At 60.8% G+C, this 18,929-nt stretch overlaps 1 protein-coding gene across 1 annotated transcript in view; it reads right to left on the reverse strand.

Annotated features, from left to right (window-relative positions):
* The window catches only part of LPCAT1 (lysophosphatidylcholine acyltransferase 1), a gene marked incomplete at both ends in the record, with an annotated part of 43,643 nt that extends 24,779 nt beyond the window's left edge, over positions 1-18,864 (reverse strand). The window contains 2 exons of the mRNA XM_080716195.1: positions 1,134-1,276; positions 18,724-18,864. Of these exons, the coding sequence (XP_080572321.1) occupies positions 1,134-1,276; positions 18,724-18,864 (284 nt within the window). The remainder of the gene's footprint in view (positions 1-1,133; positions 1,277-18,723) is intronic.
* Between the last annotated feature and the right edge of the window lie 65 nt (positions 18,865-18,929).

Genomic DNA, 18,929 nt, shown 5'->3' on the forward strand with positions numbered 1-18,929 from the left:
TGGCACGCACTCCAGCTACAGCACAGCCCAGGGTGTGAACCAACAAGGAAATGTGGGGACGTGGCTCATTCCACGGTCCCTGCCAGGTCTTTACTGAAGGCACCCACCTACCTCAGGTTCACATCTATCCTGTGCTTAAAGATGTCTTTAAGTCCCAGTTCAGGTCTACACAACAGACGACTCCACCCGCAGACGGCACCCTAGGTGCAGTTCCTGGCCCTGGGCTGGCTCGGGGTCTTGTCTAGGGCAGTGTGTCCCTGGCTGATGGGGCCAGAGCATCTGCTTTGGCGACACCAGCCAGAAACCGGGATTTTGACTGGACCTTCAATATGTGGCAACTTCTTTACACCGAGCCCACCTTCATTTCTCTTTCTGGGGATTGAACCCAGAGGCATTCTACCTCTGAGCTATATGCCAGGCTTTTCTTTATTTTTTAAGTGGGTCTTGCTAAGTTGCTGAGACCAGTCTTGAAATGCGCTCCTCCTGTCTCAGCCTCTCAAACACTGGGATTATAGGCGTGCGCCACCTCGCCTGGCCCCAGCCCAGGCCTGTCTGCCTCCTGGAGCCTCACACTTGGAAGATAGCCCTGGGGGATCCAGGCACCTAGATGGGGGCTGTTCAAGCAGTGGCCCGCCTGGGAGGAGACCTGCGTCACCGTGGCCAGCTCCGCTCCCGGGCTGTCCACTCAGGACCTGAAGGCCCAGAAAGAGACCCCCACTGGCAGAAGCAAGTCAGACGAGGGTGGCCCCAGAAGTGCTGATTTCAGTCTGTGGGCCGCAGGAGCCACAGCAGGCTCTCAGCACAGGAGCCCACACAGCGCTGGTGGAGGACTTTGCTCAGAGACGTGCAATGGTCTGTCACGTGGCCCACCGGCCCTGCTAACAAGGTCTGAGAACTGAGAGCGGGACCCGGTAGGTGGGGTGTGCCAGGACCGGCCTATTTGAAAGGGAGTAGCAGGGCGCCTGCAGCAGCTTCCAGGACGAGGGCTCAGGGGGCAGGGCCAGGTCACACGGGATGGGGAACACTGACCCTCAACGTGCAGCCCAGGGACACGGGCTCGAGGAGGGGGACCAGGTCCCCGTGGGATGGAGGCCACCAACCCGGACGTGCAACAACCCGCCCAGTCCACTTACTTCCGCCACAAGGCCAGCGGCTGCTCGGGCTCCTTCTCGGGGGGTCCCAGTGAGGCCACAAGCGCCAGGGGCCAGGCCAGAAGCATCATGAAGGCAGCGAAAAGGAGCCGGACAGGGAACAGCGTCAGTGTCATGATGGCCACCTGGGGAGATAAGAGATGGCATTCTAGACCACCACCAGGAGCCAGGCCCGCCAGGCCCCTGCATCCTGCATCGCCACAGTCCACTGCGCCGTCTGCACCTGTGGCCCCACCTCCGCTCCTGCCTGACCCCGGGGATGAGGAAGGACATGCAGGGGCTCTGCCCACGTAGCAGCCGCACCGAGCCTGGCAGCCCAGCAGGAAGCCCTCCCCCACAACCGAGCACAGCACTCTGCCTGCTTAGCTGCTCCCGAAATCCACGTGGATGAGAAGGCACTCATGGCCCTAGCCATCTGTGAAGCAGTAAGGGGCTGGCACGGAGCTCACGACCACAGAGGGTGGACCAGAGAAGATGAAGGACGAGGGAGACTCCAGCACGAGGACAGGCTGAAGGCCAGAGCCCGGGAAGAGGCGCAAGCTCACTCAGCCAGGCCCCGACTGGGACAGCAGCAGGCCGTCCCTGGGTTGGGAAGACGCTGGTGTGGAGGGCCAGTGGGCTTGGAGACCCTGCGTGTGCTCGCAACCTGGAGATCAGCGTGCCGCACACTTACAGAACCTGTCCATGGCCCTGTGCTGTGGCTCCGCAGCCCCACACGGGCGGCTGACTGGACAGCGCGGGGCAGACGCTGTCGGGCTGTGAACGATGGCAGCTCCAAGTCACCCCCGCCACCCTCACTGATGTGGTGTCCCGCTGTCACAGGCACCAGGAACCTCTCACAGGAGCATGCGCCTGTGCCTCCTGAGTCCGGGCGCCTCCACCTGCCGGGAGCTTCTCCAGCTCCAGCCATGCACGCTACCTCCCTGCGGTCAGGCCCCAGCCTGGGCGGCCCCCTCCTGCCGTGGCCCAGCTTCTGCTTCTCCCCACCTTTCTGTCCAGGAGGGGGCCCTTCCCACGACCTCACGGCTCCCCATGTCTGTGCAGACGCACAGAGCCCGTGCCCGAGGGGCGTTCTCACTCCCTCCAGCCACCTGCAGCCCAAGGGTACTCTGGGCAATTCCGGAATAAACGATTCCTAGGTTCTTAAGTGTTGCGACTCTGAGCAGTGTGCGGACCTGGGTGGTGTGGGTCACCAGTGCCCCCAGTCTACACGGCGTGTCCTGCCTGCCCTCATCACGGAGCGGCCACTCCGACCCTGGAGGGCGGGCGTGTGTCCCAGGGCAGCCTTCAAGTGGCCTCTGCAGCAGCCCGCCCGCCCGCCACACCCCGTGTGCCACTTGCCTCAGGCCGTGACGCTGTGGCAGCGCTTCACCCCGTCCTCAGTGGAGAGGGGCAGAGGGTGACGACGGGGACTGTGTCCGTGCGACCTCCATCACAGCACGCTGCTGTAACTGTGTCCTCATCGTTGAGTTCGCACTAACTCGTCACTAAACCTCATCACTGCTACTAGCCCAGGACGGCCACGGCACACCGAGGCTGGCACTGCTGTGACTTGAGGTGTCCTGCAGGGGAGGGGCGGGGACTGTGGTCACCCTCGCCATCCTCCGTGACGACACCGACCGACCTACAGACTTTCAGTATTTTAAAACCGTTCAGCCCGTGTTTTTTGTCAGTCTGCTCCCAGAACCAGTTTTATTTGTCTACGCTCTCCACTGAGACCCACTTGGCTCTTCTGAGACCCCTCTGCTTCCAGTTTACGCTAGTATTATTTTTATCTGCTTGGGACACCCACATCATTATTTTTAGACACACCTTATTTCTGAACAAACATTTAGAACATTTAGACACACGGCCTCCTCTAAGCCCCACTTTGATCTAAGCCCACAAGGTTAAAAGGTAGCATCCCCTGTCTCTTCATTTTAGCCCCAGACACCATGTCCTTCCCACCCTTTTTATGATGTGGTGTCTGCTGAGGGGGCAACAGGGTGCAGCTAGTGAGTGGGGATGCTTTTCCTGAGACCTTGCCCCCCACCCCGCCCCGCCCCTCAGAGCTGCTGAGTCAAGGTCCAGGGCTCTCAGGACTCCTGAATCATCGTCAGGGGCTCCTGAATCACCGTCTCTCGGGACTGCTGAATCACCGTCCGTCAGGGGCTCCTGCACACTCCCCTGGCGGCCCACCTCTCATGGCAGCCGGTCAGCAGCCTGAGCTCCCATCATGCCCAGCATAGCCATCTCTCCCCGAGGGCTGTATGACCCCCCCCCCCCACCTTGAGAATCAAGTACTCGTCCCATCGGGATGCCTGCCAGGGAGAGGCAGGAGTCATTCTCCATGCCATGCCTGTGCTGGACTCTGGCTGCTGGTGCAGCTCAGCCATCCCCCTCCGAGCTTACCCACCCGGCAGACGGCGCCCTGGCCAGGTAGTGGGCAGGTGAGGGGCCGACCTGGGCCAGCGCAGGGAAGGAGGCAGAGGACATTTCCCACGCTCCCAGGTGACAGCAGGCTGGGGCTCAAGGCTGCAGGTCCACAAGAGGCTGTGCCCTGGAGGCCAACACCACCCTGGCCAAAGCCAGCTGTGCACAGCGGGGTCACACCATCATTGAAGCCCTGCCTCCCTCAAAGGTGCTCGATCAAACAGGTTATGTGGTCCCCATCCTGGGAGCGGTAAACTAGGTTCACGATACACTGCTGTGAGGAACGATGTTTCCTCTGAGACTCTTATCATCTGAATTTCTGAAAGTTGACTATGATAAACCTTCCCATAAAAGGGACTCAACACACGTAGGCAAAGACAGCACACTCACAGCACAGCACGGCACCAGCTGGTTAGACTGGGGGTGTTCCTAGCCTAACCAGACAATCTCACCCTTGGGTGAAACGCGCCTGGCTGACACTTCTGCGTCAGCAAGAACAACTGATGCCAGGACTGAAGACTGGAAACACCAAGGACCAGGCATCCAGGAGCACGTGTACACACACAGATACACGCAGACAGACTCTCACACGATATGCCCGCACGGGTACAAATTCACAGATATACCACACACGCACACTGACACATTTACAACATGACACACTCACACTGACACTGTGCACTCACTGATCAACCTCCACACCACTGATACACGTTCACAGATACACAGACTCACACTCACAGTGATCTGCACAGATGCATTCACACCGACATGCACTCCGGCCTCAGTGTCCCCTTGGTGCAAAGCTAGCTGCACGGGAAGCATGTGGCCAAGCCTCTGCTCCTGTGAGGACCTCCTGGGCAGCCTCTGTGGGCCTGGGCCTCACAGAGACCAGCCGCGGCCTGGCCTACGTGAGGAAGCTGAGCACAGGTGGGTGAGAGTCCGGCCCCAGGGACCCCGCCCTCCGAGGCTGCAGGGCTCTCGGCAGCCCACTGCTGGCTGGCTCTGGGCATCAGCCTCCTGCGCCTGAGGACCATCTCTGGGTTTGTGAAGAGCCAGGCCACTACTGTGTGCGCTCCAGGGCCCAAGAGTGTGGAGAGCAGTGCACCTGGACCCCACGCTGTGGTGACCGGAGGCCTCCTGAGGGGCCAGGGCTCGCGGCGCTCCCTCCACCGTGACGCTAGGGCTGGACAGGCCCTCCAGGGCCCCATGACACAGCTGGACTTGGAGACAGGACTCTAAAGAGGGGATTGAGTAGAAGGAGATCCACTTGGGTGGCCCTAATCCAATCTGACCTGAGTCCTCCTAAGGAGATCAGGAGACGGACACTCGAGGGGTGACCTGTGAGAGCAGGGAAAGGCCTCAGGGGGGCCGCCTGCCTCACCTGGGTCCTCCAGCCTCCAGCACAGGGACAGTGGTGGCTGTGGTGCTTGGCTATAGTGGCCTGAGCTCACTCGCATGCTGGACACGAGTTTGAAGCTTCCCAGGACAGCAGCGTAAGCCGCAGGATTCTTGTTCTGAATGTAAACAGGCCGCCCCACACTGTCCAGGCCACGGGGTGTGGACACCTGTGGCCGTGGTGCCCAGGCTTGAACACCTGTGGACATGGTGCCCCGTGTTCCTGACCCTGCGGAGGCGACATCTCTGGAGGACACACATCTCGCACGTGTCCATCTGTGCTGCCATGGGCCGGCAGGGACGCTGTGGTCAGATCCACCTCCCTAGGACAGGTGGACACACACGGCCCCCAGGCCTGCACGCTGGGTGACACCGTGCCACGGGCCTAGCCACAGCGAGACTGGCAGAGCTGCTCGAGGACACCAGGAGCAACTTGCAGCCGAAGGGCAGGCAGCCCCACAGCTCCAGCAGCCGCCGCACAGCCCTAGAGCAGCGGCCTCCGCCCCTCAGGATGCTGCCCGGAAGGCGTTCGGACACCAGGCATTCTGCGTGTGGGGAGCAGCCACGCTGCAGCCTGGCTCTAAGCTGGAAGCACCTCTCGGACAGCTTCTGAGAGTGACAGGAGTTGAGCCGCCACCTGCCTGCAGCGGCTGCAAGTCACCATGGAGGCTGCTGGGTATGAACAAGCCCAGCAAAGCACATGCTGGCTGTTAGGAGGCATCAGACTGATGCTCCGTGGCCACCGAGCCCAGATGCTGTGGCTGCCAGTCCACAGCCCCGCTGGCTCCCGCAGGTTCCACGTGCTCCTGAGTTTCTGGGAGCCAAGAGATGACCAGGAGGGACCAGGTGACCATCCCGTGTCCAGGATGAACCCTGAGGCTGGCCAGAGCACCACATGGCACCCTGCAGCCCACACATGGCAGGAGTGTCCTGCCTGGCTCCTGGTATGAGGCTTCCAATGCCTGCTGACCAAAGCTCTTGGGCCACCACGCAGCCCCACCTGCTTTCCCAGGGCTGCATAGGACCCTGAATCCTCGAGCCGCAGCACACAGCGCAGCCCAGGCCAGGTGCCAGAGGATGGTGCGCTGGGACTCGTCAGCTCCGAGCGCGGCTTCTGCTTCCTGATGCTCATCCCTGGATGCCGTGCAGAACTCTCAAGCCCACTTCAGAAGGGCCTCGTGGAGACCCAGAGGGAACACAGCTCCAATTCTGTGGTCAGCCCCTGCCCAAGAGCCTGGGCAGTAAACTCAGACGGCACATCAAAACTGGGGCTCACTGCTCACATCCTCTGGGAGGCTGCTAGGCTCCTGGGTGTAGGGGGAAGACAGGACCTGAGCCCCCGAGACCCAGGGGCTGGGCAGCAGGTCGGACAGCATGAGAACAGGAGGAAAGGTGTGCTAGAGGTGTGGGCAGGCAGGAGGGCTGCTGGTACCAGGGAGCAAACAAAGGCAGGGTGCCCTGCTTCCTGAGTGATCTGCCCCAGCCCCCTGTCTCCCAGTGCAACACATCGATTCTAGGGCCTCACCACCAGAGGCACCATGCCCAGCTTGGCCCCAGCCCCACTGCCAGCCAAGGCCTGGCCATGCCCTGCTCTGCCCACCAGGGCCTGGGTGATGTTTCAGGGTCCCATCATTATCCTGAATCCCCAGGTATCCAAGCCAAGCACCTCTACTGGGCTCTGAGCACTCTCTGGGCTATGTGTGGCCATGTTCCCTGCTATACGTAGGGCAGAGTGCTGACTGAGGCCCCATGAGCCACCAGTGTAGCCCCTCTTCAAGTCTCACCGAGGGGCTCCCAGAGCCCCTTGTGATGCTCTGGGATCCTTTGTGCACCGGGTACAGGTGCTTGTTCCTCCCGCCTCACTCTGCCTGTGCAAGTTACCACCCTTTTACACACACTAGGGCCACCAGAGACACCAACCCATGAGGGATGTTGCGGGCTCTCACTGGGCTGCTGCTGCCCTGACAGCCTGGGAGAAGGGCTCAGAATGTCCTAGGTCAAGTGTGTGCTCAGCCACTGTGGGTGCACACAGCTCACCGTGCAAGGCGCTTGGGGCCCTGGTGGGGTCAGGAGGGGGTTGGTGCAGTGCCCACCTGGGTGCACCAGTAGCAGTCCCGGCAGCTCCGCCCGGCTGCTGTGTGCACAGCCTGGGTGATCGCAAGCGTGTGAGGTTGCTGGCCAGGGCGTTGCTGTGGCAGCAGAGCTGGACGCCACCCAGGGTGCCACCAGGGGACAAGCAGGTGGAAGGATCTCTGCTTGACAGTCAAGGGCGGAGCTACAAGCCCCGTGAGCACCAGGGCGGATCCTGAGGTCACAGTGCAGGGGGTAAGACACAAAGTGGGCTATGGCCAGGTGGCCTAGAGAAACTCCAGTGCTCCTGGGGACCAAGCAGGGCCACAGGCCTAGGGGAGAGTGCAGCTCACGGGTGCAGGCCTGGCCTGGGGATGCACAGAGACTGGGACGGGGCAGCAACACGGACACTCAAAGCCTCGTGGGGAGCTGGCACTGAGCCAGCATCCAGGCAGGCCCAGACCAAGACGGAGCACCTGGGATCCAGGGATAGAGAACTACCAGGGCGTCTGACCTGCAGTCTCCTGCCCAGGGTTGAGATCCCTGCAGTGGAGTGGCCATGCCCCATCCAAGACCTGCACGAGCATAGCCACATCCTACGGGACCCCCAATCCAATCCCAAGGCAAGGGCAGCCAAAGCAGCCAGGCCCCACCTGAGCCCCTGGCCAGCAAGGCCAGGCCCACCTTAGCCCCTTCCCCAGCAATGCCAGGCCCACCTTAGCCCCCTCCCCAGCAATGCCAGGCCCACCTTAGCCCCCTCCCCAGCAAGGCCAGACACACCTTAGCCCCCTCCCCAGCAAGGCCAGACGCACCTTAGCCCCCTCCCCAACAAGGCCAGGCCCCAGGCCCTGCCTGAGTCCCTGGCCAGCAAGGCCATGCCCTGCCCGAGCCCCCCCCCCAACATGCCCACACCAGTGCAGCCATGCCTCAAGAGCCCCCGCCCCACCCCCAGCACAGCCATGTTCCACTGAAGCCCAAAGCCAGCAGCCAGGGCAGCCACGCCCCACCTGGCCACCCACTCCCAGCCACATGCACCTGAGCCTTGCCCCAGTGCCACCATGCCCCCATGGGTCCTGCCCCAGCAAGAGCCACACCCCACCTGAGCACCTGCTAGCACAGGCACACCTGTCCCTCAGCTCCCATCCCATGGGATAGTCACAACTGCTGTCTCTGGCACCAGCTCCTCCAAAACAAATCCAGAACCAAGGCGAAGACAGGCCTCGCAGTCTTGGCGTGGCTGAGCAGCTGTGGAGAGCTAAAGAGAAGGGCTCCAGGCTTCGTGTACCCCGAGTCTGTGTGGCCCCCAAGGGTGCCCGGCACAGAGCCAGGTCTCAGGGCTTCACGTGGAGCAGAAGCAGCCCTACTGGGCACCAGGGCTCCCTCTGAAAGCGCCTGGACGCCTGCAGCTCCGGGAGCTGGGTCCTGCATGGTTCTCAGAGGCTTCCTGGTCGCCCGCAAATTCTGAGGCCAAAGGGTGGGCTTCAAAGGAGATTAGAGGGAGAGCTCAAAACCATGCCGAGACCTTCCCATGGTGTCGGGCGACTCAGGAAAATGGCCAAGAATCAACCTTTTCTCCTTTTACTATAAATAAATATAGAGAGCTATTTTTGAGAGTCCTGATTTCGACTGGACTCGATACTCAAAAGCTGGAAGCTAAGGAATGATGCCCCGGGGCAGGCGTGGCCCTCCCGGAGGTGTCCAGCAGAGCTGAGGATATGAGGATGGCCACCAGGGCCACAGCCTGATAGGGCAGGACAGGAGGAAATTTTAATTCCACCTTTTCCTTTGAAAGCAGGAATGGTTTTTAAATCAGTGACTCTAGCCGGGTGTGGTGGCACACGTTTATAATCCTGGCGCTTAGGAGGCTGAGACAGGAGGATCACACAGGTTCGAAGCCAACCTCAGCTATTTAGTGAGGCTCTCAGCAACTTAGTGAGACCCTGTTTCCAAATAAAATATGAAATAGGTCCAGTATAGCCCAGAGTTTAGAAAGTCCCTGGGTTCCACCCCCAGTACTACAAAATAAATAAATCAATAAATAAAACAAAATAAAATCAGTGATTCTCACAAGCGTCAGTCTGGACAGCGAAGTCCCTTGGTCAGGGAAGCCCGCTGGCCCAGCCCTTCAAACTAACAACCCCGAGCCCTGGACAGCTCCCACTCTAGACCGGTGTCCCTGAGAGCACGAGGACATCCCCAGGCAGTGCCTCTGATGCCACCAAGGCTGTTTTGCGAGGGCAAGCAGTCACTCTCAGAACGACTCCTAGGAGTTGAAGGGCCGCAGCCACAAGAGGAAGAGAGCCTTGTAAGCTGTCTGCTCACAGCGTCTCACTCACACAGTGTCCTAACGGGCTCCTCTGCTGCCAGTCACCAGGGGGAGCGCGGGCCACTCCCAGGCAGCCCGCGAGAGGCAGGCCATGCCTGCGGCGGCTTTGGCCAGAGGTCCTGCTGGTTAGAGGGCATCTGCCCTTCCTTCCCGAGTTGCCGGCTTTCACACATCCTCCGCCCGACTTGGGGGCTTGTTTCCTGGCTCTCCCAGCTGAATGTCTGCCGTCTTTTGGCCTTGATCTCCACCTCACCAAGCTCCGTGGGTCCACGCCTCCCCTCAGGAACCTTCCCTGGGGCTTACTGCTAGCCACGAGCCACTTCTTAGCTCTCCCACTCACATCTAAAATTAAATATAGCTTTCCTAACACTGCACTATTTTTTCTCTCAAACCCTCAGCCAGCCCCAGCTCCCGAGCCAACTCCGAGACCTCACTGAAGCCGCGGCACACTTGGCTGATCTGGAGGCTCCTCCCCTGCAGAAGGAGACGGCTTTCCACCCTGCACCCGCAAACCTCCCCTCAGTCAGAGTGGGAAACGTCACCAGGGTGCTCTTCCTGGACGGCTACCTGCCGTCTCCAACCAGCTGCAGTTCACGTGACGGTGACACAGTCCTCGACCCCGAGGACCATGCGCCTTCCATGCCGGTCATCCAGCCAGCTTGCGCATCCCAGAGACCTCTGCATTGTGACCGGTGGGGGTCTGTGATGGGGCCTCGGCACTGACACGGGATGGCACTGCTGGAGGCATGCCCTGGGGTGATGCCAGCACGGGCTGCGGGCGCTGGTGTGTGAAAGGAGACTGTGGGTCAGGGGAGGCCCAGCGGTCCCGGGGCAGGTGGCACGCAGGGCTGATCTCCACACCATGCAGTCTGCCTGCCCCATCCCTACGCACCGCTGCGGGGCCTGTGGACCCAGAGCAGCAAGCAGCCGGTACCAAAGCCCCATCCAGAGCCAGCAAGGACACAGGGCATCACTGCGGTGCCATGCTCAGGTGGCAGCACCTTTCCTGGGCAACCACGTGCTGTGATGCCCACCACGACCCAGCTCCTGGCTCGGGGCAGACATCCCATGGGCAGCTGTCCATGTCTCCTGCTCACCGGGTCCTATGGCATGGGTGGCCTCAGAGGCCACGTCCCCTCCTGCGAGAAGGGGGTGTTCAGTGAGATGACGCCTGACCAGGCGCCTTGCAAGGACACAGCCCATCCCCTGGCAGGGAGGACCCTGGGCTGGACCCTAGCTTGCTCCGGTCGCAGACACGGGCCGCAGGAATGTGAGTGCTCAAGGCTTTCTTCAGCCTGAACACCCCACACACTCATTCTAAGTGAAGCTGAAATCAGGGGCGAGCCAGCCACCACACCTAGAGCAGGTAAAAAGCAACACCTGGGCTTGAGGCAATCCTCAGCGGCACTCCTGGGCCCAGGGAGCCCCTGGAGGGTGACAGGGGTCCTCTTCCCTGAGGCTGTGAGCCACCAGCTCACGGCCCCAGGCCTTCCCCGGGGCGGAGTCCTACCTGGGAAGCACAAGCTGTCAGTACTGTGGCTGGGGCTCAGGGAGGACAGGCCCGGGGGCAGAGCCTGTGCATGCCAGGGGCAGCACCTGTGGGTCTGCCAGAAGAGGTTAAGGCTGCCACGTGCCTCAGCCCTGTCCCCAACAGCGCAGCGGTGGCCATCCTCGGCCCAAGGGGTGAGGCAGGACGCAGCACCCATACAGCCCCTTCCTCCCGGACACTGCCTCACCCTAGGGCCAGACCCCTGGGCTGCACACCTGCAGCTGGGAGAGAACTCTCAGCAGAGCTGCTACTGGATGGACACCCGGAGCAGCACACTTGCGGACCCTCCCATGCCTTACTCATGCAGATTCCCAGGCTCTGAACAAATCTCTCCCTTGGGTTTTGGGACAACTTAGCTGAGGACCAGAGCTCATCCCTGTGGATTCCACGATTGCCACCTGCAGCCCTAGATGTGAAGTCTCACAACAAAGCCATACTGAGGCCCCAGCATGGCTGCCGGCCACCCCAAGGGCTCTGTGCCCAGCTCACGCAGGCACTCCGGAGGATCAGGGTGGGGTGGGGGGGGGAGGAAAAGCCTGGAAAGTGTTTGGGGGCTGGGCACACTCCCTCCAGGAACCAGGCACAGCTCCCAGAGCAGAAGTCGGCCGCAAATCCCCATTCAGAGCTCAGGACTCAGTTACATCTGACCTACTTCCACGGGCGTCCCACCCAGGGGCAGGGCACCCTGTAATTACCCTCCTCAGACAGGGAGCTCTCCAGGTGTGGAGCTGTGTGTAAACTGCCCAGAAGGTGGCCGGGCGTGTGGGGGCTTAGAGGGGGTGAGGTCCCGGGCAGCCCCTGGGGCACCTTCCAGCGCTGACCCTGCAGCAACACCCCAGGGTAGTGGCCTCTTCCTGGAGAACCGCCTAGGCCGGGCTGCCCTACCACGTTGGCAGAGGCCGCACACTCACGGGGTTGCGAGGCCACAAGGCCACCAAGCCTGGCACACTGCAAAGCTGCTGTCGTCTAAGAAGGGCTGTCTTGAGCTCCGGCCAGCAGAAGTGACCACCAGTTACCCTTTGTTTTGGGACAGCTCACTCCTGAGCCTCAGGCCATGTCTATGCAGGACCCCTGCCTCCAGCTGTGACCTGGAGGCCACTTGTTTCTCATTTTAACCGAGGTGGCCTGTGTCCCACCAGGAGAAAGCGGAGGTCCCATGAGCCCCATGGGGAGAGGGCCTTGAGAAACCAGGCGCTGAGGTTCACCCAGGAAGTCTGCAGGACCCACCCCCGCGCCGCAGGTGGCCGGCACCAAGGCTCGGTCCAGGCCAGGGGTCAGACCCGCCTATCCACTGCCTCCTGTGTCCAGGAATCCTGACACTCAAGACCTGCAGCTTCTCAGGCTGCTTCGCTGTTCAGCAAGCATCTGCAGAAGTGGTGGGTGGGCCCGGTCAAGAGATTACCCACACGCCCGGCACAGGCCCCCCAGCAAGGCCAGAGCACCCCGCTGCCACTGCGGGTGACCAAGAGCCCCCCAGCCCACTGCTCAGGCCATGGCCCCATAGCTACCGGGCACCCCGGGAAATCCTGGCCCTGCTCCCAGCCGTGCCCCCTCCCTGCTCATCAGGGGCCCAGCCCCAGGCAAGGGTGGCATTCCTTGTGTGGAGGGAAGGATGGCGGTGACCAGTGTGATGGGTGGGCCTGAGGGGCAGAAGGTGATGGCCTCCCTGGGGCCTCAGGACACTGACCAGCATGAAGAGCACCCCAGATGTGTGTCTCAGCAACAGCCCACACACCGGGATGGCTCCTCCTGCTGGCGAGACGGGGTGGGAGCAGAACCCACCGGAGCCTGGTCATGGCGCTGGCCAGCTCTCGTGGCCACTGCACTTGGCTGGCTCCAGCTTGGCTCTGCTGTGCAGAACTGGGCCATTGCTCGGTCCTCACCCTCCGGACTGGGCCAGCGTGAGGGCTTGAAATACTTAAACCTGCCGGGCGTGGTGGCGCACGCTTGTAATCCCCGCGCTTGGGAGGTGGAGACAGGAGGATCGCGCAGGTTCGAAGCCAGCCGCGCGCGCTGGCTTAGGAGACCCTGTTTCTAAATAAAAATATAAAAATAGGTCTGGGAGTGTAGCCCAGAGGTAGAAGGGCTTCCAGGAACCCCAGTACCACCAAAAAAAAAAAAAAAAAAAAAAAAAAAAAAAAACTTAAACCTGCCGGGCAGGGTGGTGCACGCTTGTAATCCCTGTGCTCGGGAGGGTCGCACAGGTTCGAAGCCAGCCTCAGCTGGCTTAAGAGACCCTGCTTCCAAATAAAATATAGAAAAGGTCTGGGAGTGTAGTCTGGAGGTAGAAGGCCCCTGGGTTCCATCCCCAGTACCACCAAAAAAGAAATACTTAAACCTGCCTCTTTTTTTTTTTTTTTTAAGGATGTATATGGAAAAATAGTTTTCAGGGAAAATAAGTCACTCTATGATGAACATATGAAAAACTGACTCAGGAAAGCCGCCCCAGCCCTCCGGCTGTGAGGCTGAGTCGGGTGGGGCCAGGCCGAGGCCTGCACAGCCCTGGCAGCACTCTGGTGGCCGCCAAACGTAGTGGCCAGAGGACCCGGCCCCAGGGAGTCACGGCGGGCAGGCTTCACGGGCATCTGAGAGCCGCAGAAGTGAACGCTAGCTGGTTGGTTTGAACTGGCAGCAAGGGCACGGCATGACAGGCTGGACAGGCACGTGGTCACAGTAAACAACCCGTGTTGACAAGCACACCTTGCATTCTGCTCAGCCCTCAGGAGTTCACAGCCAAAATCAAGGTTTGTGGAACTCCAGCTCAGGAATGGCAAGGACGCCCCGACACGTCTCAGCAGACCCCTGGAAATGGGCGAGGCTTGAGTGGGGCCCTGGCCACTGGGGCCAGTGGCGCTTTCAATCAGTGTCCAGCGAAGGGGCCTGAAACTGGGTGCTGGGGTCTTCGACAGGGTATTCCTGGGGCCTCTGGGTCGTGCGAGCAGATACCCGTCTTTCCGAGATGTGATCTGGTGGACACTTGCTTGGCTGTGCGCAGGCAGGGAAGCACAGGGGCCTTCTCAGATGCTGGCCCTGAAGGGGCTCCAGGGAGCTCTGGGGCAGCAGGTGGAGACGGCTGCGGGCTCCTGGCACAGCAGGCAGAACAGGCAGGCCTGGTGCCAGCTTCTGCAGGGGGCTCCTCACCACCCACGTCAGGCAGCAGCCCCATCTTTCAAAGAAGAGCTGTGTGCAGGTATCTGTTTGACACTCTGTACCCCAATAGGATGCAAAATTACTATGCGCCAAACAAAAAAATAAATACGTAAAAATGAGAAGTAGACAATTCAAGGGCAAAAACATATCACCAATGTTAGGCACAAAGAGTGGCACAAAGAGTGAAAAGTGAGCCAGGTGTGACCACAGCTCAACATGCCCTCGGCTGTGGCCAGGGGAGGACACTGCTGCGGGGCTGGCATGCGGGCACCCTCATGAGGGCAGCCTCAGCCCGCGGGGTGGGAACCAACGTCACGTTTGAGAAGTTTCAGGCTTCGGCTGCAGACCGTGTGTGAACTGCTGGCCAGGTGACGGGTTCCAGCTCAACTCCAGAGAGCAAGCCCCACAGCCTCCCTTGAGCTCGCCCGCTCCTGCCCACACGTCACACAGGGAGGCCAGGCCGCTGGCCCTTGTGAAAGGTGAAAGGCGTGGGCCGGGGGCCTGGACGGGTGTCCTGCAGAGAAAAGTCTCCACTAGGGAGGGCTGTAAAGCAGACAGGTGAGCACCCAAGGCACCCGCTCAGCTCTTATCCGTGGCGTGCTAACACCCAGTGCTTGCCAAGGAAATGCAACATGCGCGCTGTAGCCAGCACCGAGCCGGGGCCTGGGCGCTGGGCGGAGGTCGGGACAGGGTGGCAGAACTCCCACAGGAAGAGAGCAGATCCCAAGGTCAGCCAGGCTGAGGCCAGAGTCATACTTAAAATTTGTAAGAGTGTGGCCTTGATTATAAATCCAAGTAGAATTCTAGGGGCCAGGAAGCAGCCCAGGGGCAGGCTCCCAGGTGGGCTTTGGTCCGTGATGGGAGGTACCGCCCCACCTGGGCCTGTGCACACTATGAAGCACAGTCACACCGGGGCCAGGGCCAGCTCCAGCTGCTGACACTGACGGGTGCTGAGGCAAACGCGCCTCGGGCCCAGAGTGAAGATGCACCCGACAATCCGCAGAGCTCATTTCAAACACCAGCACAAGACTGTTGCTAACATTACTGTCACCTGCTCTTTCTCATGACGGAACATTAGCAGGAAGACATCCAGCCGACTACTTCTAGTAATTTTAGGATCCTGTGTTAGTTTGAGACAAGATCTGTGCCAGAATTACTGCTTAAAGCTGTGTTCTACTGCAGCTGTAAAACAAACTGTACATACTTATGCACATATGTGTGCGTGTGTACACACACACACATGCTCACCTTGAAAGTTACAATTTTGGAGTGGAAGACTATAAAAGATTAAAGTTAGGTCTTCCCCAACTGGAGCCCCCTTTCTAATGTCCAAGGTTACCACAGTGACATTTCACATGTGGGCCTTTCCAGGAAGGTTACAGAAGGCCTCCAGAGACTGCCAGTTCCCTGAGGGCAGGAGCTCCCGGCAAGCATGGGCAGGTGGCCACAGGAAGCCAGACCACATTGCCTGGGAAACAGGGACAGCACAGTCCTGGCCCACATACCCTCACCTGAGACACAGAGACACCGTGCCAGCCTTCCACTTCTCGGTGACTGCAGCTGACAGTCACTGGAGGGGAGGACACCGGGCAGCGGCCCCTGGGCCATGCATGTGCCAGCCTGGTGCCTACCCAGCCATCCCAGGAGGCACTGGACACAGTGTGGACTGGCGTCTCCACCTCAGAGTGTAATCATTCTTCAGTTGCTGTGATCGTGTAGGAGGGAGTGGGTGACCAGCTCCCTGTCCACGGGGCTCTCCTGCGGTCCTCCTGGAGGCGCCAGTCTGTGCTTGCCCCCGGGTCTGTTACTTGCCACCCTCTGCTGCACCAGATCTGGAACAGGGTTTATCCTGGTTGTCCCTCCAGACCCCAGTAGCCCGCTAGGGTTGTACATGGCAAGGAGCTGCTTCCCGCTAGGTGTCACACACGCTGCCCAGGTGCCCAGCAGGCAGCAGGTCAGGACAATGCTCCTGGTGTGTGGGAGCCTTGGATCCCAACAAAACCTAACACCCAGACCGTGTGACCAGCAGTATGACAGCTGGGAGGGAGCACCGAGGAGTCATCACTTCTCAAGGATTCGGACAAAAAGCCGGCCCCCTTGCAGGTAAATTCCACAGCAGACAGGGAGGAGTGGAATTGGGATCCTCCCTGGATCCATCCTCGGCAGGGATTAGATGGGAGGGCAGAGCCGGTCAGAGGCCCCAGCTTTGGGCCCCAGACACTGACCCAGGACTGGCTCCAGGTTAGAGGCAGTTCTTTTCCAGGAATAAACTCTCAGACACTGGCTATGAGTAGGAACTTCAGAAACGGGGAAATCCAGCAAGCTGTGGACGGGGACACACACATGCCACAAATCCCCGGGAAGTACCTCCAGAGCTCCAGGTCACAGAAAGAGTGCATAGCTGTGAAAGCTCTGGCTAGAGGCCCAGGATCCCTGCCCCGTCCTCATTGGACGGTCCCCAGTAGGCTTTACAGCCCCAGGGCATCCTGACCCCTCTTTCCAGAACTTCACGTGATGGTTTCTGCCCAGAGAGGCTTAAGCGCCTCACTAAACCTGTAAATGACAGATGGACGGCCACAGCAGCCTGGTGGCCTGGCTGCCCTTAATCCGAAGACACACAGCAGCCCTCCCAGCAGGGACGCCAAGGGCAAATGCCCCCCCTTATCTCCACTGGGCTCCAATGTCCCAGCTTCCAAGCAGCCCAGAGTTTGGGTAACGGTCATCTCTTCCCTTCTCTGGGGAAGCAGGCTTTGTTTAAAAGGTGAATCATTCAGCCGGGCATGGTGGCTCATGCTTGTAATCCCAGTACTTGGGAGGCTGAGACAGGAGGATCGCACAGGTTCGAAGCCAGCCTCAGCTACTTAGTGAGGCTCTCAGCAAATTAGTGAGACCGTGTTTCCAAATAAAATATAAAAAAATAGGTCTGGAAGTATAGTTTGGAGGTAGAAAGCCCCTGCTGGGTTCCACTCCCAGTACCACACACACACACACACACACACACACACACACGTGCATCATTCACCTGTAGAAACTGTTCAGCCACGCCACACCTAAAGGTGAGAGCGCCACAGCTCAGTGCCCGCCGGAAAGCAGACACCGCCACAGCGGAGGGCACTTAGCAGCTGCGTCCCCCCGCCACGTCCTCAGACACCTGAGCAGGACTGCGTCACAGATGTACCTGACAACCTTGAGCACAAGCTGTGGGCGCAGCCCTCCGTCTCTGAGGCCAGAGCATCCTGCCCACCTCTCCTTGTTCTCAATGTCAATGTCTCCGTGTGCTGCTGCCACCCACACCCAAGACCGGGCCATGCTGAAGCTCAGCCCTGGAGAAGCCCACTCCTGTGGCCACAGCTTCTCCGGGAGCCCTGCTGCTCCTGAGCTCCAGGGACAGAAAGCAGGCTGGGGTGGCACTCTGGCCTGGCCCTGACTTCACCCTCAGCTCAGATGTTCCCTGGTCCACTTTGTTGCTGCTAAGAGGGCTGTAACTCTGGCAGACCCTGGAAGGAGGGAGGGGCTAACTTCCAGGACAAGGCAAGGCTTTACCAAGACTGGAGGGAGAAGCAAGGGGACCAGAGAGAGAAGTCAGGACTAGAGCTCCCAGGCAGGATGGATGGCAGGGCGAGCAGGCGGGAGGGGGCCGGTGGCCAGGCCAAACAACAAGGTGTGCTCCAGGGGAGAGGGCTGGTGGCTGGGGGGGGGGGAATGAGGCAGTGGGAGGGCACTGGCACAGTGACACCGTCTAGAGCCAGGCGCCTACCTCCAGACAGGGGCAGGCCGGGGCAGTCTGGGGCCACCCTCACCCTCGCCCTCCTGCTGCGGGCCACTGCCTTCCACCCTGACAGCCATCAAGGGGCTCTGAGGATGTGTCCAGGGAAAATGGCAACTGTGGGCTGACTTAAGAACTTTTCATTTTAATGTAAGCAGTAAGTTTCTTTATACTTTATAAATCTCACTCTTTTGGTTAAAAAAAAAGTTTGCTCACAGTTGGAAACACGTTCCAGACTGTTCCAGACTCCCCATAAACCCAACAACTAGGTCTTGAAACCGTCTAGCGCCTACCAATTATTCTGAAGTCAAAGAAATGGTACTGTGCGCCCCCCCCCCCCAGGTAGGGCTGCCCCCTGGAGAGCCACCGACCCGCGCTCTCTGCCCCCGACCGGGTCCCCACTCAGCACTGCAGCCCCCTAAATGAGCCCGAGAAGCCACCGCACACCCTTCCCTCCCACGTGGGGCCGGGCTGTGTAAAGTTGATTCGGGCCAGAGACCCCAAGGGAGTGTCCCTCACCGCGGGAACGGAGCACCCTCCCCAGGAAACAGCCTGCAAACACAGAGGTGGAAGCCGCCGGCCGCCCATGCAGGCCCCCGCGCCGCGGGCTCGGGACTGACCTGATGGCCGGCGCACGAGGCCACGGGACAAAGTCGGCCTCCCGCGCTGCGCCCCGGGGTCCCCGCGGGGGCGGGAGCAGACGCCGGGCCGGGAACGTGGGGGTCCGGGGAAGGGGTGCGGAGCCAGCCCGGCGGGCGGCGGGCAGCCGACTGGGAGAGCCGGGGAGCGGCGCACTGCGGCGGGGCTGGGGAGCCGGCGACCACCCGCCCGCGCCGCAGCAGGGCCGCGCCCAGGACCCTCCCCGGCCTGCACCCGGGGTCCGCGCGCGCCGGGCACCCACCTGGGCCTTCTGCAGCGCGCTGAGCCGCAGCTCGTGCACGAAGGGGTTCCGCCCCGGGGGCGCCAGCCGTCGCGCGTCGCCGGCCCCTGCGCTGGGGCCGGAGGCCGGGGCGGCCCGCGGCCCGCGGGCCCGCAGCCTCATGGCCGCCGCCGAGGGGGCCGGCGCCGAGCGGGAGGCCGAGCGCGGCGCGGGCCGGCGGCGCAGGC

The sequence above is a fragment of the Muscardinus avellanarius genome (genome assembly GCF_963383645.1).
Source record: "Muscardinus avellanarius genome assembly, chromosome: 1".
NCBI lineage: Eukaryota > Metazoa > Chordata > Mammalia > Rodentia > Gliridae > Muscardinus > Muscardinus avellanarius.